Source organism: Quercus robur, chromosome 7 (genome assembly GCF_932294415.1).
Source record: "Quercus robur chromosome 7, dhQueRobu3.1, whole genome shotgun sequence".
NCBI classification, from domain to species: Eukaryota; Viridiplantae; Streptophyta; class Magnoliopsida; order Fagales; family Fagaceae; genus Quercus; species Quercus robur.
This window is the reverse complement of record NC_065540.1, coordinates 4,584,668-4,604,275: the sequence shown is the minus strand read 5'-3', so window position 1 is coordinate 4,604,275 and position 19,608 is coordinate 4,584,668. Positions and strand designations below refer to the sequence as shown.

At 29.8% G+C, this 19,608-nt stretch overlaps 1 protein-coding gene across 2 annotated transcripts; it reads left to right on the top strand.

Annotated features, from left to right (window-relative positions):
• The first annotated feature begins 11,992 nt into the window (after window positions 1-11,992).
• Window positions 11,993-18,252, top strand: LOC126691850 (synaptotagmin-3-like). Of its 2 annotated transcripts, XM_050387088.1 has the most exons (12): window positions 11,995-12,292; window positions 13,569-13,667; window positions 13,797-13,847; window positions 13,984-14,107; window positions 14,243-14,361; window positions 14,719-14,820; window positions 14,928-15,002; window positions 15,993-16,069; window positions 16,368-16,617; window positions 17,142-17,513; window positions 17,674-17,802; window positions 17,881-18,252. In XM_050387088.1, the coding sequence occupies exons 1-12, from the start codon at window positions 12,182-12,184 to the stop codon at window positions 18,007-18,009; spliced, it is 1,638 nt and encodes a 545-aa protein (XP_050243045.1). In that variant the 5' UTR covers window positions 11,995-12,181; the 3' UTR covers window positions 18,010-18,252. The 2 variants fall into 2 exon arrangements, with proteins under 2 accessions (XP_050243044.1, XP_050243045.1); XM_050387087.1 differs by having other exon boundaries at window positions 11,993-12,292; window positions 13,569-13,847.
• The last annotated feature ends 1,356 nt before the right edge of the window (window positions 18,253-19,608 follow it).

Here is a 19,608-nt window from a genome sequence, read left to right as displayed (position 1 = left end):
TCTCGTCTTTAATTCTTGATTTTATTTCTTTCTCTTTGCTCGGTTTATGATGGCAAAGTTTCAAGAGATTTTTTTTTTTTTTTTGGTGAGAAAGAAGTTTCAAGAGATTAAACGAGCGATAAGTATACAAAATTTTCATAATGTTTTCATAATAAAGCGGTAGTAAATTATTATTAGTTCTAATTTTAATCTATAACTTAAGTTATATTTTTCCCGCCGCTCGTAACAATTTGTCACTAAAAATTTATTGCGAAAATATTGTGAAATTAGAATTTTTCTAAAGATTAAACAATAATTGTAAGACATACTCTTTTACACATTCTTTTCCACAATGTTTTTATATGGCTAATTGCGAGAATAGAAAGAAAAAAAAAAGTTTATGTATAAATGATAAATAATTAATCATAATTTATCACATAAAATAATTACAATAAAAAATTTGGTATAATTTTTTTTTAAGAACAGTATTTGAAAGTATTTCTTTTAAAAAAAGTGTAGTGTTTAATGCTTCACTCTTTCTAGAAAAGGAAAAAAAAAATCCAATCGGTCATTAAATTGGTGGAGATTGTTAATGAAACTTTTACATAAATACCGTACCTTACCAATTGTACATTTTTTTTTTTCGCTAAACACCGATTGTACATTTGTAGATCTTTGTATGGGTACAAAAATATGTCAAATCTGTTTTATTTGTAAGAGAGTAAGGTGATTTTATTAATTCAAATCAATCAAGTACAAAGGAATAAAGATCCAAAAGTTTTCAATCTTGAGATTCTTTAAAGCTCTACAAATTATAAAATTTTCGTGGTGGACCATGTCACTTGTCTACTATTTTATTAAAATAGACAAAATTTAGATATAGTATTTTGGTGTTGTTCTTTAAGTTTCTCTCTTAAGATTCTGTCAAGCAAATTTTTTCCTCATGAGAAAGAAGTATATTTTTTAGTTAAGTAACCACGTGGCAAAATCTTAAAAAAAATATCTAAAAAAGAGCACCTAAAGTACCGTACCTAAATTTTGTCCTACTAAAAAACGCTCATCTATTTAAAATTATTAAATCAAAAAATATATATATATAAACTGACTACTAACTCAGCAATTTTAAACAGGTGTGAGTTTTTTAGTAAAATGGTGAACAAATAACGTAGTCTACCATAAGAACCGTATAATTTATCTCCTAGCTAATGAATATGCTAAGCATCTATTTGGCATTCTGTAATTTCGATAGTTTATTTACTAAATATAATAAAAAATATATATTTTTAGTAAGTTTTATACTAAATATGTGACAAAAACCCAAACGTTAATTTTTTTTAAAGCTAATTTTATTATAAACAAATTAAGACAAAAGGCAAATGCTAAAAATTAAAAGTATTTTACATGAAAGAATAAATGAGTCTAGAAAAATTGAGCCAGTATCTGAATTTCAGTGATGAAGTTGTCGTAAAGAGTCAACTATGGTGATCGCTTCTTCAAAATATGTCGATCAATATAATATCTAAATTCAATAGGACTTTAATACATATGTTATCTTATTATATCTAGATCATTCTTTTCTTTTCTTTTTTGTTATCTTATTATATCTAGATCAATTTTTTTTTTTTCTGGAAATAGATCATTCTTATTTAGTTGTACATGCCATGTTTTCTATTTATACGAAAATAAAATCATCTATCTTCCCATAAAATAAACCATCTATCTTGTTTTAAAGTTTGATTTCTTACTAAAATATATATATATATATATATATATATATATATATTTGTTTGTAAGATATCCTAATCATTTTTATCGTGTTTAGAGTTAAACTCAAAAAGTATATATTAACAATATCCTAATTCATATAGCACACGGTATTCACATATTTCTGCAGAGAATATGAATCATTCTTATTTGGATATAATTTTCCTCTAAATTAGTTTAGATGAAAATTATTCTAACTCACTATGCAATGAGTATCCACATGTATTTTTAAGTCATTTATCTATACTATTAATAACATGATTTCGGTTTGGTTTTCAATTGTTTGCGTATTAAAATATCCTCACACAAATTCTTAAACTCTCTAAAATACCTCTATCATTTAGTTAAATAATTTTAAATTAAAAAACACAAACTGGTTAAAAGAGTAATTTACTTTTCCTAAGTTTTAGATTTTTTCTTTTATCTTCTCCATTCAGCCTAAAACTTAGAAGACTATCTCTATCTTGTCTCTTTCTTAAAAAAAAAAACAAAATACACACGGTTATTTATTTATTACTTTTAAACATTATAAAACTAAACAAAAATAAATAAATAAAAAAGAAAATTATTGCACTCACAAAGTGCGTGTTAAAAGTAATATGACTTAGTTAATATTACCTAAAGAGTTATTTAAATAAAATATACATAGATGATCATCTGAACCGCTACATAATAGATCAAATTAAAACTTTATGCTAGTTTATTAAAGAACCATTTGTAACAAAAAAAATATATAAATTTAGTGAGGTTACACAGGAAGTGATTTTTATAAAACTAAAATTTAGGATTTGAAATTGAGTAAACTGTTGGATTTAGTGTTTGCTAGTTTTTAGGGAAAAAATGTATCAAACTTACATGAGATATGTTTAGATTGAGAGTGTGCTAAATTTTAGGAAAAAAAAATTTTCTGGTAGTTTTTTTTTAAAAAATTTTAATTTGTTTGAATTACAATTTTAACCCTATTTTTTATTTTTTTAAGAATAATGATTATCTAATTAAATTAGGGGTATTTTTGATTTTTTTGAAGTCATAAATAATTTTTTGAATCCTCTTAATATATATATTTGCACGTGCGACGAGGCTCTTTTTTTATTTGGAGTTTAATGTAATTTTTCAATTTGAATTTATCTATTATTAGTAAGATTACATCGGAAGAAATTTTTAAGAAACTAAAATTTAGTATTTGAAATTGAGTAAACTGCTGGTTTTAGTGTATGCTAGTTTTTAGGAAAAAAATTGTATTAAATGTGTATGAGATATATTTAAATAAAGATTGTGGTGATAATTTGTAGGAAAAAAGTTTTTCGGATACATATATATATTTTGAATTTTGTTGAATTACAATTTTAACCCAATTTTCTCGTTTTTAAAAATAAAGATTATCTAATTAAATTAAGGGTATTTTTAACATTTTAAGAAGTCATAACTAATTTTCAAAATCCTCTTAATATATAATAATATATAATGCACATCATTAGCTTGTTTTTATAAACAATTTCAGTCATTCCGTTAATTAAAGATAATAATCTCTATCAAAAAAAAAAAAAAGATAATAATGAACTTGAAAAAAAAAATAATAATAGTTACATGTCAACATGAAAAATAAGGAAAACCATATAAATTATACGATCGCATTTGTTTTCTTTTTCTTTCTTTGTTTTTGGTAAGGTAATTGTATAAATGAAAATTAACTCATGAAAAGTAATAAAGTAATTAAAATTAATATGCGGTCTCATCCATGCAAAATGGAATATGCTTCTGTAGCAATATAGCATCAGTGAGGAAATATTATAATAAACATGTGCTGAAAAGAAGTCAAAAGCTATTTAAGTTCTATATATATTATAATAAAAAAAAAATTGAAAGTAGTGTTTTACAAGAAAATACTAACCATTCATTTCTTTTAATCATTTATTAATTAAGGTGGAATGTGAGATGCCTTATGCTTTTTAAATTATTTTGTTATCTAAACAATATCAATGATCATGATAATGACATTCACTTTAAGATTAGACAGCTTTAATAAAACAAAAGAGGGAAAAAATGAAGCATGGTTGAACGAGTAATATTAATTAATGCTGATGATTTATTTATTTTCTTGTTAAATATTGAGAGGGGGGATATGTCATTTCCAGTAATCATTTTTTTAATGAATAAATGACATCTGTGAGAATGGCTTTTGTTTATATATGCAGGGTTTGATGATAAGGTTGGACTACAAAGAAAAAGAGGAAAAAATGGAAGGAATACTTTGTTTTTTACTGACAAAAGTCTCCAACAAGGTGCTGTTTGAATATTAGTTATTGTTATAAATTGAAATTGAAAACAATGTAATAAAATAAATTTTAAATATGTGAATAGTATCGTGGGATCCAGTTTTAAAGAAAATTTTATTGAAATCCGTACTTGCGGACCCTGTAAACGGTGCACGGGACCACACAAAAAACGCAGCTACCAACACAAACGCAAACGCGTTGCTATCTAAACTAACACTTAATGTGATGATGAAACATTTTTTTTTTCTTTTTACAATTTTTGATCGGGTTCTTTTGTGATTAGTATATAATATAAAATAAAAATATAATATCAAAAATGGGTATTTTTATTTTATTTTTAGATAGTTATAGTATTCTACGGTAGTTCAAACTTTTTTGTCTTTAAACCTTCAAGCACTTTGTGTATAAGAAGACGTTAATTAAGCTCTAAGGTTCTAGACTATTAGTGATGGACTTAGAGAAAAGTAATGTCATTCTAATCGCGGCAAATTACTTCTTAAATATGGCAATGTAATGATGTATGCTTCTATTCACTCTAATAACTTGTTTCATGAAAAGATCCTAATATCTTCATGCTAGCATCATCAGCATTATCCAATTCAAAATGCATTTAAATAAAAACACAAAAACACAGTTAATTATCTTTAATTTTATAAGATATTCAGTCACTTGTCTGGATTGTTCTTCGAATCTTACAAACTTCAAACGATTAAAAAAAAAAAATTGTCCTTTTTTCTAGGCAACTAAACAGTTTAATTGGTGGTACGAATCAAAGCAATACATACGTGGAAGATTTTGTAAAAATGTCATAAATTTTTCATTGCATTGCAATGTGTCATAGGGTCAATTTTTCACTCAAATTTTTTTAAATTTTTCTTTTTTTAAATGTCAAATTGATTTTTGACTTAGACATCTTTTATATATGTGTATATATACACACACACAAAACTCTTTATAAACTCTTTTTATTTCCTTAATTAAGTACAACTATACCAATTTTTAGTGAAAATCAATTAATAAAAAGCCAAATAAACAGGTGCCAAGTGAAGTGAACACCAACATAAAACCTTGCGAAATTTGTATTTTTGGTAAGATTTATAATATGTTGATAACGCTCCTACCTTTACTTGCATCATATCATCTCCTCGTCATCTGTGTATTTTGTAACAACCTATACTAACAAGTCAGCTGATCTGTTGTAAATTTGACTTGTCGAAATAATGCCAAAATAAGTAGGGATGACTATGAGGCGATACAAGGTCGGATCATGTGCAAACCATGGATAATTTTGAGGTATGTTACTATCCCTAATGATGTGATTCGACGTTGATGAGAGAGAAATTAAAGGGAGTATAAAGAGAGAGGTACACGTTTTTTTTTTTTTTTTTCTTTTTCTTAAGTACAACTATACCAATTTTTAGTGAAAAAAATAATAATAAAAAGCCAAATAAATTGGTGTCAAGTGAACACCAACATAAAAATTGACGAATTTTGTATTTTTGGTAAGATTTATATAGGATTCATTTATTTTGTGTGAAGTGTTTCCTATGGAAAAATAATTTGTTTTTCATTGTTTGGTTGTAAACTATAAAATTAGTTTTCCAACATTTGGTTGTACTAAAATTCCCAATGACGATTGCAATTTAGGGAGGAAATCCAGGATGGTGTCATGGTAGTTGCAATTGATCATAGAAACAAACATAACGAGTAAGTGGTGATGGTGGTCAACAATCGGTGGTGGCGGATATTTGGTGGTTGAAGATTAATAAGCGGTGGTCAATAGTTGAGCAGAGGGTGAGGTGAGTGGTCTATGGCCAGCTATTGGTAGTGGCATGGATGGGCTAACATCGATAAGTTGGTTGAAGCTACAAAATTGCCTACATTTTTTAGAAGTGTAAAACTTTTTTTTTTTTGGCCAATTTTGTACTCCATTGCCTCATAGTTTCGGTTACACCAAACACTAAAAAATAAGGAAAAAAACATTTATGAAGTTCACCAACCTTAGCCTACATGCGCAAGCTTGATAACAAGTATACTCAGAGGCTACGTAAGCATGTATCCAAGTTTGCGTGTGCAAATCCAGGAGTTTTTCCATCTATTATCATTAGTTTTAAATTTTTAAAATTTAGGATCTGTTTGAATACCGCTTATTGCTAAAAACTGAAAACACTGTAGTAAAATAATTTTTAAATGTATGAATAATACCATGGGACCCAGTTTTAAAGTTTTTTTACTGAATAAAGTACTTGTGGGTCTAGTTAACAATGCACAAGACCCACTGAAAAACGTACAACGCAGCTGAAAACACTTTTCAACTCTATCCGAACGTTCACTTAGTAATTTTAAAAATAGCAAAACATTGTTGTTTTAGGAGTACTTATCGGCAACTCACTTAATGGAGTGGATGAAAGGACTACATTGAACACAAATAAAACTTATAGGATTGAAATAATTAAATTGGAAGTCATAGGACTAAATCAAATTTTGTACAAGAGCCAATAACCTAATACTTCAGATGCAATAGACAGGGAAAGAAGAAATAAATGGGGGAATTCAGAATTGGTGTGTGTTTTTCTAATCATAATTTGTATTTGTGTGTGGGGAAACACTTGAGAAAGAGAGTAAAGCATCCCTGCAGTGCAGGTTGCAGGTTCAACAACGTGTCATACATGCATTGGCTTATTCTCTCTTTCTTTCTCTCTCATTGATCTAGTCGTTGGCAATTCAGTGCATCAAACTACTTTTCCTTTCTATAATCATGCTGTTTATGTTCAGTATCAAGATTAGAAAGCAATATTATAATGCATTACATTACATGTCACTACGCCAATCGAAGCAGGAAGACTTAGCTGAGTTGAACATATTCACTGAACTTTGATTAATTATGTGAACCCTGTAAAACTAAAATATATTCCCTAAGTATACCTTTTAGATATAACAAATCAAAGAACTACGTTTGAAATTACAAAACTACATTCATTCATCTATCTCATTTAGCAGTTAAACTTATCAGTTTATGGAGACAAATCCCCATAGAGACCAACATGGCCCAGATCACCAAGCTACCAAGAATCTAGTTTGCACAGTTTAGTTTACTAGATTGAGATTTTTGGGGCTTTGTGGCACAAGTTTATAATATGAGTGTTTCACTGTTTTTGTTAGTCTTGTGGGAGTTGATTCATTGTATCTTATCTAAATTGAAGCATTAATGGTCGACGTGTTTATAAACTTTGAACGTACAATCATGTTTCTTTTTCTTTTTCAAATACACTTATACAAACAGCTTTACTAGCTGAAGTGTCCCTCTTGTGTTTATTTATAATCTTAAATGATGAATGATCTCTAGCTAATTGACTTTAGGCGCAGCCAAACGTGCTCAAAATTTCATTTGTTTAATAAGTTATAGGTAATGTGATTTTATGGTAGAGTTAAAATTTGTGAGACTTCTGCATGGTCATTGTTAATAACTTATAATATATATATATATATATATATTATCACTATTTTTTTCTATGAGCTCTAATCACCCACATTAACAAAAAAAAAAAAAAAAAAAAAAACAATTTTGTTGGTAAAACTAAAATATTTCTTGTTTTTTTTACTATTATTAAAGAAACTTTTGGGCAAATTTTGTTGGTCAGATTTTTTTTTGGGTTTTTTGACCCAACCAAACCTTAGATAGCCAAACTTTTGGGTTTTTTTGACCCAACCAAACTTTTGGGTTTTTTTTTTTTCACATTTTTAAATTCGTTAGGATCTGGGTTATATACCTTAGATAGCCAAACCTAACCTGATTATTAATTTAAATTACTATAATACCTCTATTTTAATTTTTTGTTACACAAAAAAGTAAAGTTTATATAATAAAAGTTAGTGTGCCTTTTTTTGGGTTTCTTAAAATACTACTGTACTTAATTGAATGTAAATGTGCTTACTAAAGACTTGTATTTTGTTAGATAATGTTTTTTGAGCAAGATTTAGGTACAGTACTTAAGTGTTGTTCCTTAAGTTCCCCTTTTAAAATTTTGCCATATGAATTTTTTCTCATGGGATGAAAGTGTTTTTTTTTTTTTTTTAAAGAGGATGAAAGTGTATTTTTAAGTTAAGTAGTCACATGCCTGAATCTTAAGAGGGAAACCTAAGAAATAGCACTTAAGGTATTGTACCTAAGTTTTGTTCATATTTTTTTAATGTTCAATTTTATGTTAGCAAGATAAACAAATGTATTTAGTACAGGTTTGAATTTTTCAAATATACTTGGAATGAATTTTGAATAGGATAAATTTAACATGATGGTGTATACAAAATAATTTGAATTTGAAAATTTTTGTTCTTACATTTTTGGATTTATATATAAATGGAATGAATTTAGATTAGAATTCCTAAAATTTAATGCGATGATGTATATCAAATAATTTAAATTTGAAATTTTTTGTATTTAAACCTAACACACCACTGTTCCAATGACCTCCTGTAACACTTCCATCACATAACATTCTAATGAATTTCAATTTTGGGCGTTGACTTGTCATTTCAAACCAAATTTTGGAACTAGATTTCTGCTGTTCACTTATAGTGGATCAAGTTTTTCTAAGAAATTGCATAATATTTAACTTAAAAAAATATTTATTTGTTTATTAAATTTTACTACAAATTTGCTTTATTTTTCTTTAAAAAGTACCATCTAGCATCCAAAAGCTTTTGATAAAAGTACATTTTAGTTAAAATAAAAGTATTTATTTGTTTATTAGCCTTTTCTAAAGTAGTGGAATCCACTTTATTCTTCTTTAATGAGTACAATCTAGCATTCAAAAGTTTTCAATAAACTTAACACAAGTGGAGTGGGTTATAGTTAACTTAACCGGTAAAGTCTCTAATAGTTGAATAAGAAATTTATAGTTCAATCTATACCTATATCAAAAATTGATTAGCATCTTCATCTTATAATAAAGAACTATCATCTTGAGCAGACGATATAGGTTAAAATAATTTTTTTTTTTTAAAACACAAGGGTAGTTTTTGTTATACATACTGTTTGTAAATATACAGTGCTCAAAGAAAAGTGTTAGGACCATTATAAAGTTCACAACTTTTGCTTTAACTTGTCACATGGCGAGTTGTGACAAAAGTTGTGTAAATAGTTGTGGTCCTAGCATGGTTCCTGCCCAAATACATTGAAAACACTTGGATTATGATTGGCTCCAATTACCCCCTTCTCACTCACAAATTTTTACAACATTCACTTTTTAACTTTTATTTTTATTTTTTACATTTTTTATTTGATGGTTGAAATTGAAAGTTACTTTTTTTTTTCAACTTTCAACCTCATATATTAACATTAAGAGATGTTACATCATGTACATTGCACCTTAGATATTGCACCTCATCTCAATTCGACTTAGAGTCTATTTGGATGCTGTTTATTGTTGAAAATTGAAAATACTGTAGTAAAATAATTTTTAAATGTACGAATAGTGCCATGGGACCCAGTTTTAAAGTTAGATTTACGTTTTTTCATATTTGCGGGTCCCGTGAACAGTGCACGGGACCCAGCCAAAAAACGCAAATGCGATGCTATCCAAACCCAACTTTAGAGTCCGTTTGGGATGTGATGCAAGTTTCAACTTATTTGAATTTTTAGCTTCTTTTTTGTACTGTTCATGGGTCTTATTATACTATTCAGCTAACTTTTAGGGTGTGTTTGTTTGGAGGTGATATAGGAAGGATGGAAAACTTTTGAGAAAAAATGAATTTTGTGTGTTGTTTGGTTGGAAGGAGAGGAAAGAAAACTTTTGTGTGGGGTCCAGGCATTTTCCACCCAGGCTTACAAAAACTTTTCTCTCCAAAATGGAAAGAAAATAGGGGAGAAAACGTTGAGGCATGCTGTATAACAAAAGAGAAATGATATGTCTACAATATTTTTACAACAAATCCTAAGTGGCAGGTTGTTACTGGTTGTTATTGTTAGGGTAAAAAAATAATCTTAGTGTTAGTTTCAAATTTGAACCAATAACAACTAACCACCTGTGATTTGTTGTAAAAATGTTGTAGACGTAGCATCTCTCATAACAAAAATACCCTCACTTTTTATTGCTCTCACCTACCCTTTTCACTTTCTCACGTCTTATGACCTATCAACCTTATTGCCCCTTCATCCTTATCTCTCAGCATCTTCACAGTAACGTGAACTCCATGTTCTTTTTTTATTTTTGCCTTGCCCAGTTTTTAGTGTAAAGGGCCATTGTATTATTGAAAAAGCTAGTGGATAAAGTTTTTTTTTTTTGGAAAATGTCTTCCCAGTTTAGATAACAATGGTAATGTGGATAAAGTTTTTTTTTGAAAATGTCTTCCTAGTTAATGCATAATCAATTTTTGTTGCCCATAAATTTTAAATTATATATAATAGTAATAAAGAAAAGTAATATAAAAGTATATGTATTTGTGTTAATTTTTATATTATTTATGAAAGATGCTACATCTACAACATTTTTTACAACAAATCACAAGTGGTTAGTTGTTATTGGTTCAAATTTCAAACTAACGCTAAGATTACCTTTTTGCCCCAACAATAACAACTAGTAACAATTTGCCATTTAGGATTTGTTGTAAAAATATTGTAAAAATGTTGTAGACATATCATTTCTCATTATTTAATGAGTGTAAATATATCTATTTTTTTATATATTTGTATCTGTATATATTAAGAGGATTCAGAAAGTTAGTTATTGTTTTTTTTCCTGTCAAAAATACCCCTAAATTAATTAACCAACAACTTAAAAATGGGGTTAAAATAGTAAATTGGCAAAAAATGTTAGTTATTGCTTTTTTTACTGTCAAAAATACCCTTACCTAAAACTTAAAAATGGGGTTAAAATAGTAAATTGACGAAAATATAATAAATTCCTACTTCTACTTTTAAATGTCTTCCTGATTCTAATAAACTCCTACTTTTACATTAATTTAAATTCCTATTTCTACTCTCTAACTCTCTACAAAATAGGATCACTTTTTTGTTAGTTTTAAAACTCCTCCAATCTACCCACGTATTCATTTTTTTTTTTACCCAAAATAGGATCACACGCATGCTCAGAGGTTTATTTATTATTTATCTATAATACTAACTAGCGTCTGAGCACGCGCTCACGCGCGTGCTCAGATGCTCTTCTATTTTTTAGGTAAAATTTAATAATTTGCATTCATTATAATTTGAGATTATTATATTTTCCAATCACAAAAAGATCTAGGGGTGTGATGAAAAAATTATTTCACTCACAAATGCATAATACTCATCACACCCCTAGATTTTTTTTTTTTTTTTGTGATTAGAAAATATAATAATCCCAAAATATAATAAATGCAAATTATTAAATTTTACCCAAAAAATAGAAGAGTTTCTGAGCACGTGCTCATGCGCGTGCTTAGAGGCTAATCATATAATAAGAACATAATAATCAATTTATATAAATTACACTTTTCATCTTCCCATTTTTCTCTCCAACTAAATAAAAGAGTTTTCCACCCTCTCACTTTTCCACTTCTCTGACCAAATACACATGTGGAAAAACCAAATATTTTATATCCTTCCACTTTTCCACTGTTCCAACCAAATGGACACTTAGTTTTTTTTATAGTATTTTCAATAAAAAATTTTCAATTTTAATTAAATAAGTTATTTTCAAATTGATTTTAAGACATTTTTAATGTATTTTGGCAGTGGGGAAATAAACACTGTATAGAACAGGATTTTTCGTTGAACACAAAAACTGGTACACACTTCACTGTGCAGTCACTATCCCCACATTCCTACGTGGGCCTCTCACATGGAGTTATTAACATAATAAGTGCACAACTCCACAAGACATATAAGGGCAAAACCGTAATTCCAGTTATATATATATAAATTAAAAAAAGGTACTAAGTTGTCAGATACATACGTGGATTTTGCAACGAAACGAGAGAGACTCACTCTTCTTTTGGCACTTGGCAGTTTTCTTTCTCTCTTTTCATTCGTAGCTTTCAACCGTTACGTTCCTATGTCAATTTTCATGCTTTCATTTTCACTTTGTGTTTTTTTTCTTGTTTTAGTTTTACACTGATTCTTAATAAATGCCCTTCTTTCCTTTTTCATTGTTTTTTAATGTAATTTTGGGTTTCAGAGGGAAATGGGATTTCTGGGGAGTTTACTAGGAATCATTGGATTTGGAATTGGAATCCCACTTGGTCTTTTACTGGGTTTTTTACTATTCATTTATGTCGAGCCTGGTGAAGTTAAGGTAACTATTTTAAATTACTAATGCCTTTTATCTCTAAGACTCTATCTTCTTTCTTATAATCAACTATATATATATATATATATATATTGATTTGATCAAATTGGATATGCTTTATATGATTCGGGGATGTTTATGTTATATAATAGTGATCAGTGACATTCTTAATTATACTATATATTTGAATTTTTGGGTTAATTTTATGGTTAGTGTTACTTGGTATTGGTGTTTGTTTTTTTTTTTTTTTTTATATAAACAAATTTCTTGCTTCGGAAGGTTTATTATGTTTGTAGACTATAGTATTACTTTTATACTTGCGTGTTACCCCTTCAATTGTGCCATTCAATAGAAATTATTAGATATAATATTTGATGCATGTGTTGAGTAGCAAGTTTGTCTCCGCAGAAAATTTTGGCATGGCCGACATCGACAAGAACAATGTGACACTCGTTATTTGCAGTTTTTAATCGGAATTGCATGTTGATGAATCTCTTTGAGGTCTTAATTAGATGTGTTTTTTTTTTTTTTGGTTCATTATTCACAAAAGTTGTTTTTATGTACTGTTTTAAGCGAGTGGTAGTTCTTCGAGACTTTCTATCATTCATATAGATGAGGTCTAGAAGTTGAAAGTTGAAACCATCGAGACAATTGAGAAGTAGTCTAATGTATTTGATATATGCATTTTCCTTCTCACAACATGTGGATCTCACATGATTGTTGAATCCACACGTTGTGGGAGGGATGATCTTATATAGGGTATTGATTCTCACACATTTCTTATTGTATATCGTCCATTCACATCACCAATTTCATGTTTTAAATGTGAACATGGCATGTGAAATTATGGATTTTGTATGTATGGTGTGTACATTAACAAATGTGAGAGAACAATTTTCGAATTCTATATGCATTGTTTATTTTTCCACAGTGTTTATAGTCTTTTGGCAATTAATTTTTATTTTTAAAAAAGAACCAAAATGTTTGACAAATATGGATAAGATGGATGCCGGATGATTTAACTTGTTTTTTGACATGAGTGTTATCTGTCATTACGTCTCTAGGATACTTAAACATAGCAGCTCATAATACTTGTTATATGAAACTTCCAAGTGTAATACCCCTCTTTGGGAAAATCTCTTATAGACTTCTATCATGTGCATTCATCCTCAATTATTATTATTATTATTATTTATTTATTTATTATTATTTTTTTTGTGTGGAAAATAATCTTTGTTGTGATTTGTCAGTGAAGTTAACTCTTTTGAACCTACATTCGCAGGAACCAATTAGTAGACCAATTCATGAGTTTGACACAAACTCATTGCTTGATATTTTGCCTGAGATTCCCTTGTGGGTGAAGCATCCTGATTATGATCGAGTGGGTTCTAAGCTCCTGTCCCCTTTCTTTTTCTGTTTAAATTTGATAAGTTACATTTTACATTATGTTGTTCATACATTTTATTTATGTTTTACCATTATTTATGTTCAAAATTGTATAATTGTGCAGATTGACTGGTTGAACAAGTTGCTGTCTGATATGTGGCCTTACCTTGATAAGGTGATCAGAAGTTTTTGGAATAAAACTAATTTTTCTTTAATAAAAAAAAACCAAGCAAGTCAGTTCTAAATGATAATAGTACCAGGGGAATTTGACATAATTTTTATAATGATCCATTTAATGCTCAAGTTTGCAGGCAATATGTGGTGTTATAAAAAGCACGGCAGAGCCTGTATTTGCGGAGTACATTGGCAAGTTTAAGTTAAAGTCAGTAGAGTTTAAGAACCTGAGTCTTGGAACTATCCCCCCTTCAATTCATGGTAAGTAAAATGAATTGAATTTTGAAGCAACTTAATCACAGTATTTTAGACTTTGTAACATGTACCAGAACCATCTAATTTAAAATTTTACTTATTCTTTTATTTAATCGTGGGATTTTATTCATCGATTGGCAGGTATCAAAGTGCATGAAACTAACGAAAATGAACTATTATTTGAGCCTGCAGTTAGATGGGCTGGAAATCCCAACATAACTCTGGTGTTGAAATTATTGTCACTTCGGATTACGGTGCAGGTGAGAAGATATTTCAAATAGTTTATGTGGGTGTTTGGGAACTTGATGAAAATATGACATACTTGCATTGTGATTTTAATATCATTTGACATGTCTTCTTTCTCTTTGTAGTCTGCTTAAGTCAACTTACTTTTTTCATCATTTAAAAATAATGAGTTCAGTTCAACATCTTACATATTGACCTTCTATGGTTTTATTACTTTATTTGCTTGATGACAGTAGTTTAGTTGATGAAGCATTAAAATGGGATAAAAATTGGTTCTAAATTATATCAGTCTGTTGTGGGTTAAAATGCCAAGTTATTCTTTATGGTTATGTAAAACAATTTTCAAAAACTGTTCATGCTTTTTCTCTCAGCTGGTGGATGTACAATTATTTGCAGCGCCCCGCATAATTTTGAAACCTCTGGTGCCAACATTCCCATGTTTTGCGAGCATAGCAGTGTCTTTGATGGAGAAGGTAACTGAGACATGAACAATTTGCCAGTTTCCATATGTAACGATGTGAATCTAAGTTTTTGCAGTTATCTCATGTACTTTAGTGACAAGTATGTTTTATATGTGCAGCCACACTTAGACTTTGGACTGAATTTACTGGGAGGGGATGTTATGGCGATTCCTGGTGTATATCAATATGTTCAGGTGCTCTGTCTTTTGGGTTTCAAATCAGCCATCTGCTTTAAAGTTTTATATGATGATTTATTATATTATGGTTAGATGAGCTATCTTTTAACTGCACAGTCAATCACCAATGATACAGTAATATTTGTAAGATAGGCTTCATTTTGTCAATCCGTCTTATATAAAATACTCTAATTATAATTTTTTAAATTATCTTGAGTATTGGTTGAGCTTTGGAGTATGGCAAAACAGCTAACATGATTCCTTAGAAATAGATTAAAGTACATGTTTCAAACTAATAATGCAAATTTACCCTAAAAAACACACAAGAATCCCAACTACCTGTCTAATCCTTTTGTATATTAAGTTGACTTTTAGTATGGTTTCTATTGCATTATGAGGGATAAGATATAGTTATAATCTTCTATTATTTTATTATTCCTCAAGAAAGCCATGTTAAGTATTGGACCTATAACCTATTGGTTGGCCATCTTTAAATTTTTTTGGGGGGGGTGGGGGGTGAGGGAAGCAATGGATTTTTTTTTAGTTTGCATTGCTGACTAACTTACTTTATCTTGGTAAACTTATGAACCTAAATGTAAATTGAAAAAGGCATAGCTGTCCATCAGCACTCATTCACATTTGAAAACTCACTTAGAAGTGTACTTGGTAGATAACTGTCAATGAGATTCAATCTATTATGATTAAGTACAAAATTGGACATTTTACTTGGGAGGAGTGCAAAAAGAATTTTGTATCCCTCAAGATTTGAGTTGGATGTGAGAATGCATGCACTCTTATTTTTACAGGAAATAATTTATGTATTGCTAAGGAGTGTGTACCAATTTGTATTTGAATGTTTATTTGTAAGTATGAAGGATTCAAGCGCATATTCTTTGAAAGTTTTCGAAGTCTTCTTTAATTTCAAAATGGAATATCACAAATATGATTATCATATAGTAACATATTTTTTATAAAAAAAATATATATATATTTCTCTGTTGCTGGCAGGATGCCATAAAAAAACAAGTTGCAAGCCTCTACCTCTGGCCCCAAACTTTTGAAATACCAATTCTTGATGGTTCAGTGTAAGTTCATATATGCCACTGTAAAGTTAAGGATGTATGATATTCAGTATCAAGGAAAACACTGTTATATGGATTCAGACATTACTTTATTGGAAAATGATTTAGTGGGATACTTGTGAGTTAAGGATTCAATGACAATTAATTATTTTAAAATTGAAATGCTAAATATCTGCCATGTGATTCCACATAGGTTCTTCACTACCTTGCAGATTAAGAATTGGTTGAGTCAATTTTGGTTATGGTGGTTTCATTTAGCAGAAATTTTCAATAATTTATCTGTTCTTTTCTTTGTCGATAGAGGGTCTACGAAGAAGCCTGTTGGCATACTACACGTGAAAGTTGTGCGTGCAATCAAACTCTTGAAGATGGACTTATTGGGAGCATCTGATCCTTATGTTAAACTCAGCCTAAGTGGAGATAAGCTTCCAGCAAAGAAAACTTCTATAAAGATGAAGAACCTGAACCCTGAGTGGAATGAGGACTTCAAGATTACAGTAAAGGACCCAGAGTCTCAAGTTCTTCAGTTACATGTCTATGACTGGGAGAAGGTTTTGTCTTTTGTTTTCCACTTATAATTTATTGCTTGAGTATTTAAATTTATAGTATCTTGTAAATGCCCAAAAAATATTCTCTGTTGATTTTAAGTTGGTCCTATTGGAAGAGTCAGCTATAAATCATTGCAGCATTTATGAAAAAAAAATTCGTGCAAGGACAATGATTGCGGAGAACTCTCGATACTGTCCTCTCCATAGAGTTTGATGTTTAGTTGAGGACTTTTCATGTCATCTTGGTCTTGAAAAAATTAATCATATTACTTTTCCTTTTTTAACTGAGAAGTGTTTCCAATAACATAGGTTCAATATAGTAGCATTATCTGATCTTTATATTTATTCATTAACACATCGTCTTATTATAAGTCATGTGGAACTTGTATAGCACTACCAAGTGAACTTGTTTTCTGGTATTTAAGAAGGTTCTAAGTTAAATTTAGGATTTAGTGTTAGGAAAACTTATGTGGTCGTCTGGTAAATATTTTGGGATTGTAAAGTTTATATGAGCATTAGTTTTACAGGTGGGGACACATGACAAGTTGGGAATGCAAATAGTTCCACTGAGGTTGCTTACCCCACATGAGACTAAAGAATTTACACTTAATTTGGTCAAGAACACAAACCCCAATGATCCTCACAACAAGAAATGGAGAGGGAAACTTGTGGTGGAGTTAACATTTAAGCCTTTTATAGATGACAGTGAACTGTTTAGTGGATCATTGCATGGATCTGGGAAAAGAGAAGACATGGTTGGAAAAGGATCAGAAGATGTGTCCTTGAACAGAGCTGGCTTACTTCTTGTTTTGCTTCAAGGCGCTGAAGATGTTGAGGGGAGTCATCACAACAACCCTTATGCTGTAGTCAATTTTGGAGGAGAACAGAAGAAAACCAAGGTGAATTTTAACTTTTAACACTTTTTTTAACTCTTAGTTTCTGACAGAAATGTGTAAGTTGTACATTATATTTAAGATTAGTAGTATGAACCTCTCATTACTTTAATTATAGTATAGATACATTTTGAGGTGTCCTTCTGATTAAATGTACTTTGTCTAGACGATCAAGAAAACCCGGGATCCGTGTTGGAACGAAGAGTTCCAATTTGTGCTAGAAGAGGCTCCTTTAAAGGAGAAGATCCGCATTGAAGTCATGAGCAGGCGGACAGGCTTTAGTTTCCGACGAAAGGTTGGATCATTTTGGTTCTTGATTACCTTCTTTTTATATCTAATTCATTGCAATTTCTAAATTCTATACTTTGTCTAGGAATCATTAGGATATGTGGATATCAATCTAAATGATGTAGTACACAACGGACGTATCAATGAGAAGTACAATCTGATCAATTCAAGAAATGGAGTCTTACATGTTGAAATACGTTGGAAGGTGATTTGAGACGTGCCACCAACACTTTATACTTCACTACTTTTAGTGTCTTACATTCTTTTGGTTATATTTTATACAAGCATATTCTTTTGTATCACATTATGGAGTACAGAGAGTCAAAATAATGGAAAAAAGAACAAACAAATCTGTATTTTATTGAGTCCTATTTCTTGTTAATCTTTATTCTTGTATAACACCTATAGAAAGGTGTTGATTTTTGTAATTTGATACCCTGTAATTTCACTGTTTTAATATGTTCTGTAATTTGTGACAGTGATCATGAATTTTTGCTGAAGCAGATTTTCTGTATCATGCGAAATCTTTATTGGCCAAAGCCAGGAGAGTTGTCAAAAGGCATTGTTAAGCTAGTTATATCTTTTTTCCATGCACATTGTCTGCCCAAGAAGCTGTTTATGGCTCACATCATGATTTTGTTGTCCAAGTTGTTTATAAGGGGGAAGGACGCATAGCTGATGGGGGAAGCACAGTATAAAATAATGAAAGTAATGTAATATAGTAATGTAGATAAATAAGTTAGAACAATAATAAGGTGGTAGAACCAGCCAAGTAGTATATATCAAAATTAATTCAATGTAAATGAAAGTGATAGTTCAAAGTAAATGAAAGCAATTTAGAACCGTCCGTTATGGCGGTAATCCGTCCAAGGTGGCGGTAGCAACAAGTAGAACAATGAACATAAAACTGAAAATACTTGTTATTGAAAGTAGTACAAAACACTTACAGCAGTAGTAGTAGTTAATACAGGATTTCAGAATAGGTTAACAGTTACAAAGTTTGAACTAGTCCTAGTTACAAGGTTTGTAGTGAACAAGGTAGTAGTAGTAGTAGAAACAAGAAATTCTCTTTCTAAGAAAGCTTCCTAAAGGAAGGAGTTTTAAGGAAAGAAAAATCTAAAGTAAAACTTGTTTTAAACATAAGGGATAACCCCCCTTAAATAAGCAAAATTCGCAGTGAACAGTGTCATGAATAGTAACAGATGAATAGTGACAGTGAATAGTGATAGATGAATAGTGACAAGTGAATAGTGACTGAATAGTAAATTTTCTTTTTTGTCTCCAAATTTTGGGGAATCATTCGTAGAGCTGGAATGTCTCAAAAGTTGAAAACCTAGGCCAAATAGTGGGTGTCTTTAGATTCTAGACCACCTTTTAGGCCATATTATTGGTGCCCAAAAGAACCAATCACAAGAGACCAGAAGAAAGAAACTTTGTCATCTTGTGCCAATTGAGAGTAATTATTAAGAATCTTCAGAAGCATCATATTGGTGGGAAACAAGCTTTTAGCAATAGTAAACATTGAAGTTTTTTTGCCATTGTGTAGGCTAGACAAATAGGAGAATCAAAATCTTCTGCTAAATTTGGAGTATCTTGAAACAGTTCTAAATTTTTAGCAACATATTCTTCAAAGCAATTGAAGTATTTTGGCTTTTGTGCAAGCCGGTCAAATAAGTAGCAGCAATTTCAAACAGTAGAAATCTCAGGAATGAACTCATTAATCAGTGGAAGGAGCATCGGATGGATAACCATCAAAAGGATCAAAAGGGCTTTGTGGAGAATCACATTCATACTCATGGTAAATAGCATATTG